Source organism: Leptodactylus fuscus, chromosome 6 (assembly GCF_031893055.1).
Source record: "Leptodactylus fuscus isolate aLepFus1 chromosome 6, aLepFus1.hap2, whole genome shotgun sequence".
NCBI classification, from domain to species: Eukaryota; Metazoa; Chordata; class Amphibia; order Anura; family Leptodactylidae; genus Leptodactylus; species Leptodactylus fuscus.
In genome coordinates, this window is record NC_134270.1 from 129439188 (window position 1) to 129456800 (window position 17613).

At 40.7% G+C, this 17613-nt stretch overlaps 1 protein-coding gene across 1 annotated transcript in view; it reads left to right on the top strand.

Annotated features, from left to right (window-relative positions):
- The first annotated feature begins 1153 nt into the window (after positions 1-1153).
- MLLT6 (MLLT6, PHD finger containing) overlaps positions 1154-17613 on the top strand; it is a 31378-nt gene continuing 14918 nt past the window's right edge. The window contains exons 1-8 of the mRNA XM_075277211.1: positions 1154-1313; positions 3997-4076; positions 12744-12798; positions 13660-13769; positions 13860-13963; positions 14424-14532; positions 15414-15515; positions 16241-16336. Of these exons, the coding sequence (XP_075133312.1) occupies positions 1205-1313; positions 3997-4076; positions 12744-12798; positions 13660-13769; positions 13860-13963; positions 14424-14532; positions 15414-15515; positions 16241-16336 (765 nt within the window). The 5' untranslated portion in view covers positions 1154-1204. The remainder of the gene's footprint in view (positions 1314-3996; positions 4077-12743; positions 12799-13659; positions 13770-13859; positions 13964-14423; positions 14533-15413; positions 15516-16240; positions 16337-17613) is intronic.

Here is a 17613-nt window from a genome sequence, read left to right on the forward strand (position 1 = left end):
TGCGCGCAAGATTATAAAAGGAAATAATGATGAGCACATGGACAACACATTAGTTAACACATTAATATCCGTGTCCTCCATCTTGTGCATGTGGCAACACTAGCTCATTATTGTCATTAGACCTTGGAATGTTTCACAATAAGGCCTAGCTCTTGTATCTCGTTTCCCACATGAAGGGAGTAAGGGACAGCCGGACCATCTTATCAGGAGACCTTGATAATAAGGCATTCTAAGGGCTAGTTCACACGGGGCTAAAGGGGCGGATTTTGACAGTGGAATCCACGTCATAATCCGCCCTTTTCAATGGTGGTCTATGGAGACCACTAGCTTTCTTTTTTCCGCTATCGGCAGCACCCTCCAGTGTCGGCTCATTCATTTGAGCCGGCTGCGGAGGGGGAAAACCGCGACCACGATGGTTGTCACCGGTGTCAAAACCCGCCGCACGTGTGAACGAGCACTAATGAATCAGCTTCTTATAATATACTGAATATATTCTCTTAAAGCCATAGACACAATTACCATTGATTATTGATCTGGAAGCCATTTTCTAATATTTTTCCACCACAACGGAAACCTGATAACGGAGTCCAGACGCTGGTGTGAACCCAGCGTAAGGTTGAGGCTGCACTGCAGTTTTGGCTGAAACACTCAATGCGCTACCAAAGACTATCATGTCACTCTGCAAGTAATAGGTAATGGGTACCCTCAGACACAAACCATCACAACTTTGCACAGGAATTCACCAGGCCTCCTGCTCACTGATGCTCAAGTGTCTAGGAAATGATGGCAGTCGTGTAGTCGGTTACTATGTGAACTTTCCCCTCTACTGGTTTTCATAGACGTTCCCACTGTTTAGATTGTTAGAAGATTTCTGATGGACAAAAGCGAAAAAGTGACATCTCTTCAGAAACATTAGCTCGTGACCTAGCCAGCAAAGCACCTGTGGACTGCGACCGACCACTACTAACACCGTGCACGTAGCGGACATGCGCAGTACACAACCTTCGCAGCCACTTATGCTTTTGTACTATTATTCTGCAGTGCGCATGCCTACTACTAGAGAGCTGGGTTTGTACGCATGCGTCATGTCCCTAGAATTATGGTCGTCGCCCGGGGTGAGCGGAGCAGGTTGCGCATGCGCACTGGCCCCGGCAGGTCGGCCGCCCGGCCCCGGGGAGAGCAGTGGCGGCGGCTCCATGGGAGGATGAAGGAGATGGTTGGAGGTTGTTGCGTGTGCTCGGATGAGAGGGGCTGGGCCGAGAACCCACTGGTCTATTGTGACGGCCACGGGTGCAATGTGGCGGTGCACCAAGGTGGGGCAACACGTCCTGGGGGAGGGGCAAATATTGACAGAAGGGGCGGTAGATAGACACCTTTGGGGCAACTGTTCGGGTGAGAGGGGCAGGTGCAAGAAGAGAGGCTGCGCTAGAGACTATTATCGGGGCAACTGTGCATGGGACGGGGGTATTACAGGCTGACAAAATAGTAGTGACCCCAACTAGGGGTTAATAAAGGAGCACACACTAAAGGAAAGCTAATCGTATTCCTCATTTACATATATGCTAATTAGCTGTAACTTAGTTACAATGAGCTGGAAATAGAATATGACATGTTACATAGTAACAGTACAGCAGATGATGGCAGGTTCTTCCTGTGCACTGGACACTGGGGAGCATTTGTTGCTTTGTTTTGTTTTTTATGTCCTGTTCACACTTAGCTGTTTGGTTGATGACAGTTTCTGTGTAAATGGCTACAAAAAATCTGATATTAAAGAATATTTTGCTGATGACTTCATTTTGGAGAATAGAAGAGTTTATTAGACTTTTTGCATGATCCATATCAGTGTGTGTCTAGAACAGCTCAGCTAATAATGGGTTAAGGGGCGATGCCAGTGTTACCAGCTATAGACTAGTTACGTGTAGTTACTGGTATATAAGCACTTATCAATAGGTTGTATTTCTATGGAAGAAGATGGTGAAATGCTATATAACTGACTGGCTATACTACATGTATATGTGTGCGTGTATATATATATATATATATATATATATATATATATATATATATATATACTGTGTGTATATATATATATTTATAGGTGTGTGTATGGAGATTATACAAGATGTTGTAGATCCAGTTACAAAAGTTTGCAGAGACCGGTGTGGTTTGTTGATGCCGTCTCTGACACACGGATGTGGGTTCCATGCCATTGACTTGTCACTGTCATTCACATTACAGGAAACCAGGGCAGGGTGACAGTATATAGCATGCAACAAAGTTATATATGAAAGCAAGATTTGTGTTTTGAGATCTGTACACTTCTGGGGATTGTTTTGGGGTTTTTTTGTAAGGCAAAAGTAAAACTGTCCTGAAAAGTTTGATCTATATGACCTATTGTTATAGGAGAATTTATGCATTATGTCTACAGCGCCACCTAGTGGCAATGTTAGTGAGAAGGTGATTTTATGGTCCATGAAGAATGTGAAAAAATGAAAGTATTTATTTATTTTTAACTAAAATCATAAGTGTTAACTAAATGAAGGAAAATACTAGTACTTATTATCTTGTGTCTTTTATTTGGCTGAAAAAAAATCAGTCGGTCATTGCAATTGAACTATTCGCATGTTCAGTTTTTTGATGGTCCATTTTTCACGGATCTGTGAAAACAGTCGCTCTGCAGATGCAAAACAGCTGTGAGAAACTGACCTTTTTGTCTTTTTTTTTTCTTTGCTGTTTTTTAGCACTGACGTGAATATAGCATTACACTTTTTAAGGTGATCGCATTAGTTTACCAGTTATATAGTCCTTAAAGAGCATCTACATCAGGTGTAGGCAACCTTCGGCTCTCCAGCTGTTGTAAAACTACAACTCCCAGCATGCATACTTGCTCTGCTATTCATGGAAGTGAACAGAGCATGTTGGAATAATACTTCTTCCTTCTAGTTCTTCTTTCTCTCTATTCATTTATATCGTATAGCTATCTATCTTTTTCTTTACTTCTCTTTTCTATTCATAATGTACTTTCTTCTGCTATTCTCTCTAGTTTCACAGCAGCTGGATTGCTAAAGGTTGCTGACCCCTGATGTATATATAAGATAAAAAGGAGTCCAACTCTAGGCACCCCACCAATCAGGGCTCGTTCACATCTGCGCCCGGTCTCCGTTCTGCAGGTTTCCGTTTCCTGCACAAAACAGAGGCAGGAGATGGAAACCTGCAGGACTCTTTCTCACCCATTCATTATAACTGGTAAACTAATTTGAATGGGTGAGAAAGCTGTCCGGCCGTGAGCGGCGGTGAGCGTTTTATGCTCTCCGCCGCGAAACCGTTTTTTTAATCCGGACATAGAGTCGGACATGCACTACTTTGTGTTCGGATTTTAAAAAAACGGTTTCGCGGCGGAGAGCATAAAATGCTCACGGCCAGACCCGGTCTTTGGTTTCCATCTTCTTGCATGCAGAAGACGGAAACCACAAAAAGGAGTGCCGAACGCAGGTGTGAACCTAGCGTCAGATGCATGAAGGGATTTTAGTGATTTAGCACAGCGCCATCCATTTCATAGTAGCTGTGCAGCTGCAGTGAAGATAATGCCACTATACAATGTATAGTATGAAGCATTTAGCCAAGACCTATCCTAAAGATAGGCAATCACTATAAAGTCACAGAAAACCCCATTAGGCTAAGGACACTAGGTGCAGAAATGCAAGTGTCAGGCTCGGTTCACATCTGTGTTCAGTTCATAGATAATGACACAATAAACTTCTTGAGTTTGACATTTTTACACCTGTAATATAACTGTGCAAAATATATTAAACGTACCACCTGCTCGTGGCTAACACTACGTAAAGGAGAGATGGGTGCTGCAAGTCGGCACCAAAGAGGTATTCTCTATTTCTTTCTAGCATTTGGTAGGAATCTGAGATAACCCACGATGTATTGAGTGAACATAGATTTTGTCTTCTACGTTTGATCTTATAATATTTCTCACTCTCCTTCCAGCATGTTATGGGATTGTACAGGTGCCTACAGGACCATGGTTCTGTCGAAAGTGCGAGTCACAAGAGAGAGCCGCCAGGGTGGTAAGTTGTGATTTGTCTGTATTGTTGCTATGTTAAGCATGTATGTTAGATATGTTTTTCAGTCCTGTCAGCAGATGCTTCATGTGCCTGTAGCCCCATAAACTGCTGTAAATGGTGCCAGGATTAATAGAGTAAGGGCGGGTTCACACCTGCACCCGGTCTCCGCTTTAGGCAATTCAGGGGGGTATCCATCTTCTGCCCGAGAAACTGGACAGGAGACGAAAATCCGGCAGTCAGTTTTCAAACCCATTCACTTGAATGTGTTTGCAAAGTGTCCACCCATGAGCGTCTTCTGCCTCTCTGCAGCGAAACTGTTTTTTTTTTAACTGGACACAAAGTCGGACATGCAGGACTGGTGGTGTGAGCCCGCCCTTAGATTAATTTTTGCAAGATTATCATAGATATATAATATATATTTATTTATTCATAGGGGTTGTTGAGGACCTGAAGATTTTTGATACTGATGACTTATACTAAACTATGAACCAATCAGCTGATGCAGCTGCCAGAAGCTATATACTGTGTATACAGCCAGAAGCAGCCCTGCTTTGACACTTAAACTCTCAGTGACATTCTCATGACATTCAGTCATGAGTCTTCAGGTCCTGAACAACGCTTCTAATTCCCTGAAAGCCATTTGCACAAAGCAGGGCCTAAACAGAATTCTTAGGGCCCAATAGCAAAATTTAGAGGCACCAACTAAACCTAAGCACAATATTTTTTTTAAGGTATTTATGTTAAAAAACTGGCATAAATACACTGGCTAATGTCCACAATTCACTTCTTCACTGAAAAACCTCTGGTTGCCCACAGCCAGCACTAGGGTAAGCTCAGTACATAGACATACAGTATATACAGAAATCTTTACCATAGAAATCCTTTGAGCTATAAAAATCTCTGTATAGTGAGCTCCCCCTAGTGGCAACATCTGGGAAACACTTATATACGTCCAGTAAGCAGGAGAAGGGAGTTCTGTGCTGGGCCATACACTGAGCACACAAGTCCGATAGAAGCTTCATTGTCTGTCTACATAGAAGGTACCCACTTGCACAAAGTTTTATTATTGATATTCAACCCCTCCCTTCTCCATTCACTGTGTTAAGACAGAAGAGAACCTCCCCTCCACTCACTGTGAAAATATCTCACTTATCTAATGTATCTATGGACGGATCAGGGCTAGCAACAGGGAGTGAACTGCAAATTAACTAGAAGGGAGACATATAGTAGCAGGAACTTTAGAGACGTTTTTCAGGCAGAAAGCAACCACATGTTTAATTAAAGTGAATTACATTTTGGTTCAGAATCACATGCTCTATGAAATGAGACTAAGTTGAAAGTTAGTGACCATTTAAGCCCTCTACATGGACCCATTAGAGGAATTTGGAAGCTGATAGACTCGCTTCAATAATAGTAAATCCATCTGAAGGTTAGTGATGAGAAAAGTTTATCTACAATCTGGCTAGTCATATTCCAGAGTAAAGAAAAGGGTGAACATATATGAGAACGCTGTCTTTATTTGAGGTACGTGGCCTCTAGTGAGAATGAAAAGCACGCTCTGTTCCTCTGATTCACACTTAACTATCCGTCTGCTGGCATCTATACTTCCCGTACTACTTAGCTATAGCACATGGCCTTCTAGCGCAGCGCCTTAAAACCTGCTATCAGCCAGGTATGTTTAATATGTGGTAGTTGTTACAACCACTAAAACAATACCAATATCAGGAGTGTTTTCTTATGGTCCAAATACTCCAGAGGAGGGTGGGAGCTTTCCGAGCGCTTTATATTTCTGTTAGTACACCAGAGAAACTACACTCTGTAATGGGATCTGGGTACATTCCATAAACAGGTCTTTTTTAAGACCAGAGTTTTGACCTGGTGTGTTTTCTACCTGACCCAGTGTTTCACATGCCGACATATGCTGGTGGTTTACTTTTCATTCTCACTAAAGGCCACATACCTCAAATAAAGTCAGTGTTGACATATATGTTCACTCTTTTCTTTACTTTATACTATGGTCATGGTGGACATGGTCTATTAGGCAATTATTTGTTAATTTCATAGTTATATTCCAGAACATACTTTCACTGATGATACACCTCAACACTTTTGTTCTTTTCCGTATATCGCCTATCTCTAGTCTTTATGCATTAGTCACTTGTATTGCATCATAAAGCTGTCCATAGACCATAGAGAGCTGAAAGTTGTCTGGGAGGCTGTGATTATAATATCATATCTGCATAAACAAGAATGTTATTTCTATCTTACTTCTCTGGCGTCACCCATTACAGGATAAAGTACTGTTTTCCTGAAAATAGGGAATCAACTACACATTGGAAGTTACCTCTCGTTCACATCTGCGTTTGGTAATCCAAACGCATTGGTAAGTGGTGAGCAGTGAAAGCACACGGACTCCATAGACTATAATAGGGTCTGTGTGCTGTCCGCATGCTGCCCACACAAGTCATGTGGACATGAAAGTAGATCACGAAGTAATATTTTGATTTGAAGAGCAATTACAAGATGTATCATTCACATATTGGAGAGAGATCTAGATATTCATTATAAAGCTATGCATGCCATCCAGCAATCCCTGGATGGCATGCACCAGGACAAAATTAAGAGTCAGCGCACACAGAGTTTTTTAGCGCTGATTTTGATGCAATTCTATTGGGAGGCTTTTTTTTTAGGCTGATTTTAAGGTGGATTCAGCGTCAAAATCAGCGCCCAAAAACTCTGCGTGCACTGACCCTAATGGTGTCTGAGATATACTAGCAAAGTTGTATTTCACAGCCCCTGTCTTTCTCGTGGTTCTTATGTGTGAAAGTCTATTAGATTCACTACCACTGGTGCACGAAAAAACTATAACCCTGCCGGTACAGGTACCATTTAGACAATCCAGAAAAAGGTAGTTGTTCAGCAACCAGTCTAGTGTCGACTTAAAAAATTGCTTTTATTCAAACATTTAAAATTCCAAAATAACAAGAAACCAGTGAAAAAATATTAGAAAAAAGAGATATGCCTGAGATATGGTTGTGGGGAGAAAAGGTGGTTAAAGGGGTTGTCCCATCACAAGGATCCTATCTATACTGCTTGTTAATGTGGATGTAAGACTTTTCCTAAATACAATGCTTCAGCAAAACTGCTTTGTTTGGCCACTATCTCACTTTATTCATTTTTTTGTGGCCACAGCCCTGACCTAGCTGCTCCTGAGTCAAGTGATGTGTCTGCTGCTCTCAGGGGGAGGGAGGAGGGGCTAAGTACACGGGAGCGAGCCTGGAGGGGGGGGGTAGTTTACCCTTTGGGGGACAGGTGAAGCCAGCAACATCGCTATGCTTCTGCCCTGCATGAAGACAGCAGCGGCAGAAGCGATGCTGTTCCGCTCCGGGGTCACATATGCAAAGCCAAGCGGCGAGATGCCGCCGGACCTGCGTGCAAGCTCATACACCAGTCTACCCTTCACAATGCTAATACAGACCCGCAGGGTGTCGGGTCTGTATTTGCATTATGAAGGCTAGACTGGTGTATGAGCGCGCACGCAGGGCCGGCGGCATCTCGCCGCTTGGCTTTGCAGATGTGACCCCGCCCACCAATGACGAAACAAAGCCGGAAGACAGAAGATTTTAGAGGAACGAAGGCGGGTGAGTATGCGATGTGGGAGTACCCCTTTAAAGGAGTTGTCCACTTTTAGAACAATATTGAAAGACAAATCATATTGTTTGTATACTAAAACGTTATACAATTTTCCAATATACTTTCTTGTTTTTATGTAGATTATGAGCCCCATATAGGGATCACAATGTACATTTTTTTCCCTATCAGTATGTCTTTGTAGAATAGGAGGAAATCCATGCAAACACGGGGAGAACATACAAACTCCTTGCAGATGTTGTTCCTGGTGGGATTCGAACCCAGGACTCCAGTGCTGCAAGACTGCAGTGCTAACCACTGAGCCACTGTTTTGGCCCGGTTTTCCAATATACTTTCTGTACAGTCCATGGTCATGTGTAGGACACAGGTGCACGTTGCCCATAGACTTCAATGTTAAAAAACTAACGTCTCTTGCTGTTCTTTTTTTCAAACGAACAGAATAGTCCTGCATGTCGGATTTTTTTTGTCCACTTGAAAAAACAGACATGGGTGTAAACGGACACAAATAGACACAAGATAAAATCCCATTGAAATGAATGGTAATTTCAGACGGACCAGTTAGTGTCCGTTGCTAAAATCTTGTATGGACAATAGCTACGGACATTGCTGATGGAATCCGACAGTAGTGAGAACACCCCCTACAACAGTATCGGTTTTCAATAATAAGCCGGACTTGGGTTAGACCTTATTTATAAAGAAGAAAAAATGTTACTGGGTAATGGAGGAACTCGCTAGGATGGATTGTGAAGAATTGTTGCACTGGCTGTAATTGAGAACCATGTACTCTAATCTGCTGGTTTGCTGGTGCTACTTGTATAGAGGTTAGGCTTGTCCAGAGTGGCATACAATTTGAAGAATATATCAGGTAACTCCCAAAGTAACAATCCCCTAATATTATATTATATTACTCAAGCTGCATGACTATTTCTTATAATACTATGCTGAACTACAAGTCGGTCAGCAGTGTCTCCAGACTACAGACCTCTGGAAAGCAGTATGTGCCAGATAGTAAATCGTATCATTATCATAAGAAAATGCCAGCCAAGCTATTCCTTTTAGTCTTTAACATTACTCCAAGACAGAACTTCATTGATACGTGAGAACTTTGTTCTTCCTGTTGTGCATCTTGTGTGAAGCACTATGGGAATTCACATTCATTAAGTTTTGTATTACAAAGGTCACCACTCGATTAAAAATTAAACCTACTGGCAGTAGTGTGTGAATATGTCTATAGTTGTGTTGTGGGGGCTGAATTTAAACAAGATATATTAGGAAGTGTTTTGTATTGATGCGTCCTGTTACTTAGCCCATGTTTTTACAAAACTGGATAACCCCTTTAAAGAGTACCTCCGGTTGTAAACAACTTTTCATAAATCTGTAGTACAGATGAATATAAGAACCTTTGTAATATATTAAAGAAATAGGTTTCCTTCTCCGCTTTTCAGGCTGAGTTACTTTCTACATACAAGTCTATGAAGAGGGGGAGTAGGAGGCTGCTGGAAGAGACACTCAAATAATTGCTGCTGGTGCTACATTCTGCTACTCTGAGTGAGGGAAAGCTCTTCTTCCAATACGACTTTATTAAACCACAGAATGATGCAATAAATCACTTAGCCAATTGACAGCAGCATCCTCCTCCCCCCTCCATACAGTTCTGTGTGTGAGGAGAATACGGACATGGATCTGTATGTAAATAAATAGTCTAAGTGAAGATAAGGCAGAAGAAAGAAGCTTAATAAGTGGCGAAAGAATATATTTCCGTATTAAGATATATTGCAAAGTTTCTTATTTTCACCTGTACTATTAATTCATGAAAAGTTGTTTATAGCTGGAGGTACACTTTAATCCTGGGGACATCTTTCAAGGTATTGTTCTGGTAGTACCCACCAGAATAACATCTGTACCAAAGTAACTTAAAGGGATTCTATCATTAAAATTACATTTTCTCGTTCACACGTAGGAATAGCCTTAAGAAAGGTAGGCTATTTTTCTCCTACCTTTAGATGTCTTCTCCGCTCCGCCGTTCGGTAGAAATCCCAGTTTTCACCCGTATGCAAATGAGTTCTCTTGCAGCACTGGGGGCATCCCCAATGCTGCAAGAGAAATTTCCATTGCCGCCTCCATCTTCTTCAGGAACGGCCTCTTTGCGCATCTTCTTCCGGAGCTGGGTTCAAACTTCTAGGTCTTGGGCAAAGCTGACTGCGCATGCCCACCGGCCGCTTACTTAATGTGTACTAAGTAATAATACATATAAACTGAGAGAAATCTCAACAATGATGATATAAGTAGGTCTTATACATGGCCCATCTACTGTAATATAGCCACTAATAAAAGGAAAAATACCAAAAAACTACAATGGATAATGCGTAATATATAGCGTCACAGGCACCAAGAGGTACCAAGTGCTATAAATGAACACAAGTGTGCCATAGAAAAAAATAATCTGGCATCTAATGCAACAGTATATGTAGACAAACTTTGTATATACTCAGTGCCATTGTGAAATAACCAAGGGGGCTCCAGAATACACCTCTGGGGGGGATGGGGTAATGGCTTTCACACCCAACATGCTTTTTTGCCAACAAATGGCTTCTTCAGGAGTAGGATATCATCAGTTTGTATCCATCACTTGTCTGTGTTTGGTCTTACTTTTACCATTGCCCATTACTGAACGATTTTTGATCCGTTTTTCTTAAAATTCTATATTTTACAGGTCCTCTGTTATTGTTTTTAATTTGACAGTTGTCGTTACCATGTCCCTTGTTAAAGGGCTGTTTCCCTATATAGCACTGTCAATGTGTGTAGGGGCGCTACTTTTAACTGGTAACACTCGGTTGTCAGTGTAGAAGGAATAACAGAGGACAGAACAGCAAAGATCTTCAAGAAAAGATTTTTCCAGAATGTTTATATTCTAGGGAATACAATAATTTATTAAAAGGTGACTTAGGAGGTGACAGATCCCCTTTAACCAACAGGCCTATCTTCCATAAACTCAACCAAAAATGCAACTGGAACACAAAAGCAAAGTGTAAGCTACAGTCCTATGAAAAAGTTTGGGCACCCCTATTAATCTTAATCATTTTTAGTTCTAAATATTTTGGTGTTTGCAACAGCCATTTCAGTTTGATATATCTAATAACTGATGGACACAATAATATTTCAGGATTGAAATGAGGTTTATTGTACTAACAGAAAATGCGCAATATGCATTAAACCAAAATTTGACCGGTGCAAAAATATGGGCACCTCAACAGAAAAGTGACATTAATATTTAGTACATCCTCCTTTTGCAAAGATAACAGCCTCTAGTTGCTTCCTGTAGCTTTTAATCAGTTCCTGGATCCTGGATGAAGGTGTTTTGGACCATTTCTTTCTACAAAACAATTCAAGTTCCGTTAAGTTTGATGGTCGCCGAGCATGGACAGCCCGCTCTCAAATGATCTGAAAACAAAGATTGTTCAACATAGTTGTTCAGGGGAAGGATACAAAATGTTGTCTCAGAGATTTAACCTGTCAGTTTCCACTGTGAGGAACATAGTAAGGAAATGGAAGACCACAGGGACAGTTCTTGTTAAGCCCAGAAGTGGCAGGCCAAGAAAAATATCAGAAAGGCAGAGAAGAAGAATGGTGAGAACAGTCAAGGACAATCCACAGACCACCTCCAAAGAGCTGCAGCATCATCTTGCTGCAGATGGTGTCACTGTGCATCAGTCAGCAATACAGCGCACTTTGCACAAGGAGAAGCTGTATGGGAGAGTGATGAGAAAGAAGCCGTTTCTGCACGTACGCCACAAATAGAGTTGCCTGAGGTATGCAAAAGCACATTTGGAGAAGCCAGCTTCATTTTGGAAACAAAGATTGAGTTGTTTGGTTATAAAAAAAAGGCGTTATGCATGGCGTCCAAAAAGAAACAGCATTCCAAGAAAAACACTTGCTACCCACTGTAAAATTTGGTGGAGGTTCCATCATGCTTTGGGGCTGTGTGGCCAATGCCGGCATCGGGAATCTTGTTAAAGTTGAGGGTCGCATGGATTCCACTCAGTATCAGCAGATTCTTGAGAATAATGTTCAAGAATCAGTGACGAAGTTGAAGTTACGCCGGGGATGGATATTTCAGCAAGACAGTGATCCAAAACACTGCTCCAAATCAACTCAGGCATTCATGCAGAGGAACAATTACAATGTTCTGGAATGGCCATCCCAGTCCCCAGACCTGAATATCATTGAACATCTGTGGGATGATTTGAAGCGGGCTGTCCATGCTCGGCGACCATCTAACTTAACTGAACTTGAATTGTTTGTCCAAAATACCTTTATCCAGGATCCAGGAACTGATTAAAAGCTACAGGAAGCGACTAGAGGCTGTTATCTTTGCAAAAGGAGGATCTACTAAATATTAATGGCACTTTTCTGTTGAGGTGCCCATACTTTTGCACCGGTCAAATTTTGGTTTAATGCATATTGCACATTTTCTGTTAGTACAATAAACCTCATTTCAATCCTGAAATATTACTGTGTCCATCAGTTATTAGATATATCAAACTGAAATGGCTGTTGCAAACACCAAAATATTTAGAACTAAAAATGATTAAGATTAATAGGGGTGCCCAAACTTTTTCATAGGACTGTATATAATTTCCATAAGGGAGTCTTAAGAATTTTCTATAATATCCATACAATTATTCAAAATTATTTTAATCCCTATACATTGAAAAAGAGAGCAAAGTATTAGGAGATGAGATTGTTACCTGAAAAATAAGACTTAGATTTAGCTTGCTGTAGATCATGGAATTGCGTAAGTAGCAACTTCCATAAGTTCGTAACACTGCAGGGAATTGCGAACCTCCCCCTAACCCTGCAAAAACTATTTGCAGAATGCCCTTTCTAAAAAGCTATATTCTATATATAGAAGAGCAGACACAAGCTCCTGTACCACCCAGTATTCCTACACACATACTAATAGATTTGGCGTACTGCAAACACTTGTACAATTGACCATTCTGCAATTCTTCTTTCCAGAGATGTGATCTTTGTCCACATAAAGAAGGGGCGCTGAAGAGAACAGACAATGGAGGTAAAGTTTGTCATAGATGTAACATTGGGAAATACAGTGTTGTGGCTAGGCATTGTCCTCTCTGAGGTTGTAGACTGTTTGGAGCTTTGACGTTCTAATTCTAATGGTAACAAAATGTTTTATCTTTCACCACATTTTGGAAGACCTACATGACAAGCCGTCTGACTTGGTGCTGGTCAAGGGTGTCCAGTTGCTATTCTGGTAGCAAAAAGGGTATTTTGCACCACTGGCTGCAACTTTGTTCCACTTGAAGAAAAAAAAATGACTGAGGCAATTGTTTTATAGGAAAATATTGACTCTGAAAGACTTGGGGACATATCTATTTCTTCCTAGTCCTTCTGTAAAAAAAATCAAGAAAATGAATTGTTCAAGTCGTTTGGAAAATGGAGATTTTCAGGGACACATCCTGGTACTGCACTGAGGACGTCAAGGGGGCATTGGGTAGAGTGGAAGTGGGATGTGGGCTGGACAAGGGGCAAATATGTTAGGATGAGTTTGGTACTGTGTTGTTTGTTGTATTTTAAAGAAAAATGCAGAGTTGGTATCAGAGTGACACTGTATCAGTCAAAGACCGAAGGACTTCTACTAGCTATACTGCTATCTTGTGTGATGTGCTATTTCAATGGTGGGAATGGTAGTGTAAAAAAGGCTGAAACAATTTTTGAAGCATGGATAAAAAATGTATTGACCAAACGGATTTCTATAAGTCAAAATGATCTATAGGCAAATAAAGCATTAACAGTTAGTAGTGTTAGGACTGTCACTTCATGCTTTGGTAATGGATATCGACAGAATACAACTTCCAGCTTTCCCTGACAATTTATAATTTTGCTGCTTCCCATTCTTCCATGTTTCCTTCAGGTTGGGCACATGTGGTGTGTGCGCTGTATATCCCTGAAGTTCAGTTTGCAAATGTGCTGACAATGGAGCCTATAGTCCTGCAGTATGTGCCGCATGATCGCTTCAACAAGGTATTCACTTGTTAAAGAGTCACTATTATGTGTTTTACCATTTATCTGCTTCAATTCTCTCTTCCAGTCTCACTATGCTTATTCTCATAGACTTGCTATATATGTGAAGACCAGGGGCGAGAAAGCAGGGCTGCATCTGGGGCCTGTATGACCTGTAACAGACATGGTTGTCGACAGGCATTCCATGTGACGTGGTGAGTGTGCCGATATGAAATTGGTTCAAGAATGACATGTTCTTTCACAAGCTGGGTTCCAGTTATGTTTGTGTGAATTAAGATACAATTATTATATTATAAGGCAACACTATATCTCTGTAAATACCTGTATAGCATCAGTAAGCAGCATGTCTTATACTTTTCAGTCTGAGGTTATTGCTTAGGGGATATCTTGATACTGACATCTACACTATAGTTGATTTGCAGTTATGTGTATGATACATTATAAAGCATTGTCCTTTATTGACGAATAGATACACTCAAAGTAAAAACAGCATATATAACATGTATGGGTAAACCACTGATGTGTTTCTGATCCATACAGGATCCTTATACATATAGATACTGTGTGTACAGTATGTGTATGTACAGATATTTTTATACACATACTGTGACCTATTCTTTTATTCTTGTTTATCCTTTGTTCTTGTTATTTTAGTGCCCAGATGGCTGGTTTGTTATGTGAGGAGGAAGCTCAAGAAGTGGACAATGTCAAGTATATTGGTTACTGCAAATACCACTATAACAAGATGGTGAGAGATCCACAGGTACCTGTCCTAATATACTTCTCTGTTACCAGTTCCTATTTTAATAATAATTAATTAATAATGAAATATGTTTTAGGATTCTTGTACACAACGAATTTTGTATTCCCAGTGTCTTCCGTTTTTTTAACGGAGGACACTCTGATGAATCCGAGTCTCATCAATTTTGCTTTGATTTCAATGGGTGACTCGGGTCCGTGAAAACAGATCTGAATAGAACAGAAGTCTTAATAGAAGTTTTAATTCTTATAGTATTTACACAATGATATTAAACTAATTTTAAGAGCTTTAGGGAATTGATTCAGTAACAACCCCCTGATGTAATGTTGTCAAGAGAATGGCAGCAAACCTTAGAACACATATGGCAGGGCTGCTTGTGGCATTTCATGAGGAAAGTCCCTCAGTTGACTTATGTACTTTGTTTTGTTGTTTTATCATTACAACTGCGTGTTGTCAGTTACAGCCTATGACTACACTCAGAGCTGCATTCACAATTCTGCATTCAACACAGACACATCCCTACATAGCCAGACTTCTGTAATGCAATGCGACAGGTTTTCATGCATTAGAATGCAGGTCACAGAATGTAATTCCCATAAGCATGTTCATTAAACCAGTGAAGATTATTGGGATATTGGTGGATATGTTCCTTAAGAACCATATTATATTATAATAAAATATAAGTATTGGGGGAATTTCCATTGACAGTCTTAATTCATTCCCCCACTGGCGTGAGATGCACCTGAATTATTACGAGGCTCCGGCCTCCTAATAATAGCATGTGCAAGGTCCCATGCTTCAAAACTGAAATCTAGGCCAGTCAGGAACTGTAATGCTTAGTGTTTAAACTTATTATGTGACATAATTTTTTCCCTCTTACTCAGAAAGTCTCCCGTCTTCCTTGTCCTTTCATCCCAGGACGGTGTAGTCGATCAGGTTCCCCTTCTATAGAAAAGCCTCTCCTGTATCGAGAACGACAGAAAAAGGTACATATTTGGCCAATTATTTTTTTTTATTGCTTGTAATATACCAAATAGCGGTTTCCCAAAAAATGCCGCCTACACACATTAAAGTCGGCAAATGAAGTGGGATCAGGGAGCAATGTAATGTGTATAAGGGAAGCTAGCTTATCTTGTGGGATTACAAAAGATCAGTCTGATTTATTTATTTTTTTTCCTTTTTTTTTAAATGGAAACACATGTTCTAGCTCATTCCTCTTATTCTAATGAAATAAACCAGGGCAGTAGAGTTGGTAGGCCACACTCCCGACTCCAACGCCTCTGTTTTTCCACAGCCCAACTCTGTCTTCCAAATTCTTCATAGATGGTTGAGCTATGGTCAGGACAAAGCAGCATGCAATAAAAGCCAGTGATTAAATTCTTATGGAAGTAAATATGTAACAAATTACCGGTATACATTTACTTGATTATACAATATAAATAATTGCATAAGATAATCATTCATAATTTTATTTTAAAGCGGGAATCAGTAAATTTTTTAGATTCTGACTCCACCTAAAACCAGCCATAGCTCTGAAATATACATACACACACCTGTCACATTTATCTCCCAGAAGTCCTGTACCAATAGTAGGGCAACCTATTTATACCACCTATAGCCGCAGGAATAAACTGGGTTACAAGAATAAAGCTTTGTTCACTAGAGTGCTTGATTTTTTTGCCATTTATATATTTTTTGAATTTCTGTTCAGAGTCACAAGGACAGGGAGAGAGTTCGTCATCGAAAGCATCGTGATTCACCCGGTCACATAACTGCCCCTCCTTTATTACCCATTTCTACTGAGAAGGTATTTCTTTTCTATCTATCTATCTATCTATCTATCTATCTATCTATCTATCTATCTATCTATCTATCTATCTGTATCTGCCTACATGGTTTCTTATCTGCTATAAGGATATGGCTATATAAGGAAATGGCTATTATACCTGTTTATTGTGCATGCATTTCTTTGGCTCTATATATACAGTCGATGAAGGTCTGTGACAGATGCCATACTGTCTATAGGATATATTATAGGGTCCCAAAAAGTATTGTGTGTAGGCCTTCTGAACTTTACTGTACCATTACAAAAAATAGCATATCAATGTATACCAACTGGGTGGCGGCAAAAAGAACATTAACATATACACCGGTCATTTTTTCCAGCATTTAGGTTAGGCGCTCATCCCCCAAGCGAGTGCTCTAGTTTGCACTGGTAATTCTACCATCTTGAGAGAGTTGTCTCAGATGAGCGTCTGCTTTTACTAACATTCTAGTTGTGTTCCTAGACTTATTTTAGGGGTTGGCCTCTGAAAAACAAAGGTATATCAATGTCTTTTAGTAATAGCATTATGTCACTAATAGATCTTTCTGGCACCTCTATAGCTTTTGTAAGATTTCATAAGCCGTGCCGCCACTGTTTCTTCAGCATGGTGCTTCCATGAGTGGGCATGAGACCCTACACATCATTCTGCTTCCTCCACTGGGCCTGCACTACATTTTGGAGTGCAGTGAGTTAGTACTGAGGATGATGATGTAATGGCCATATGTACCTCCACCTGATACTATCTTATGGATGGGAGCTCCATGCTGGCAAGATGGGGGTGGCAGAATTGCAGAGGGAATGGAGCATATGAAACCATAGAATGACCAGACAGATCTATTAGCAAGTGACCAAACGCTATAGTTAAAAAGCATTTAGGGAAACTTCTTTTAAAGTGGCCAAGACCTTTAAGAGTCAGACACTGACTTATAGGAGTGCATCCTTCCATCAGGTTGTGCTGGAGACCCAGGTATTTGTTTCTTAGAAACAGAGCTAATTTGCACATTTGTTTCCCAAAGGACTTATGAATGACCTATAAGACACATAGTGCTCTCTGTAAGTAGAAAGAACCCCCTCCTCCTGATTCTTGCAGTGGCCTCAGCCAGGCAGATTAGTGCTGCTCTTTGCACTGATGAAGGGCAGTCATCTTGAAACAGCTGTCTACAGATGGGTGTCTGCTTTGGCTTTCTTCTTCATTGTGTCCCAAGACCTGTTTAAAGGGCTGGGCATTGACTTATAGGTTGCTGTCTTCCAACTGGAGG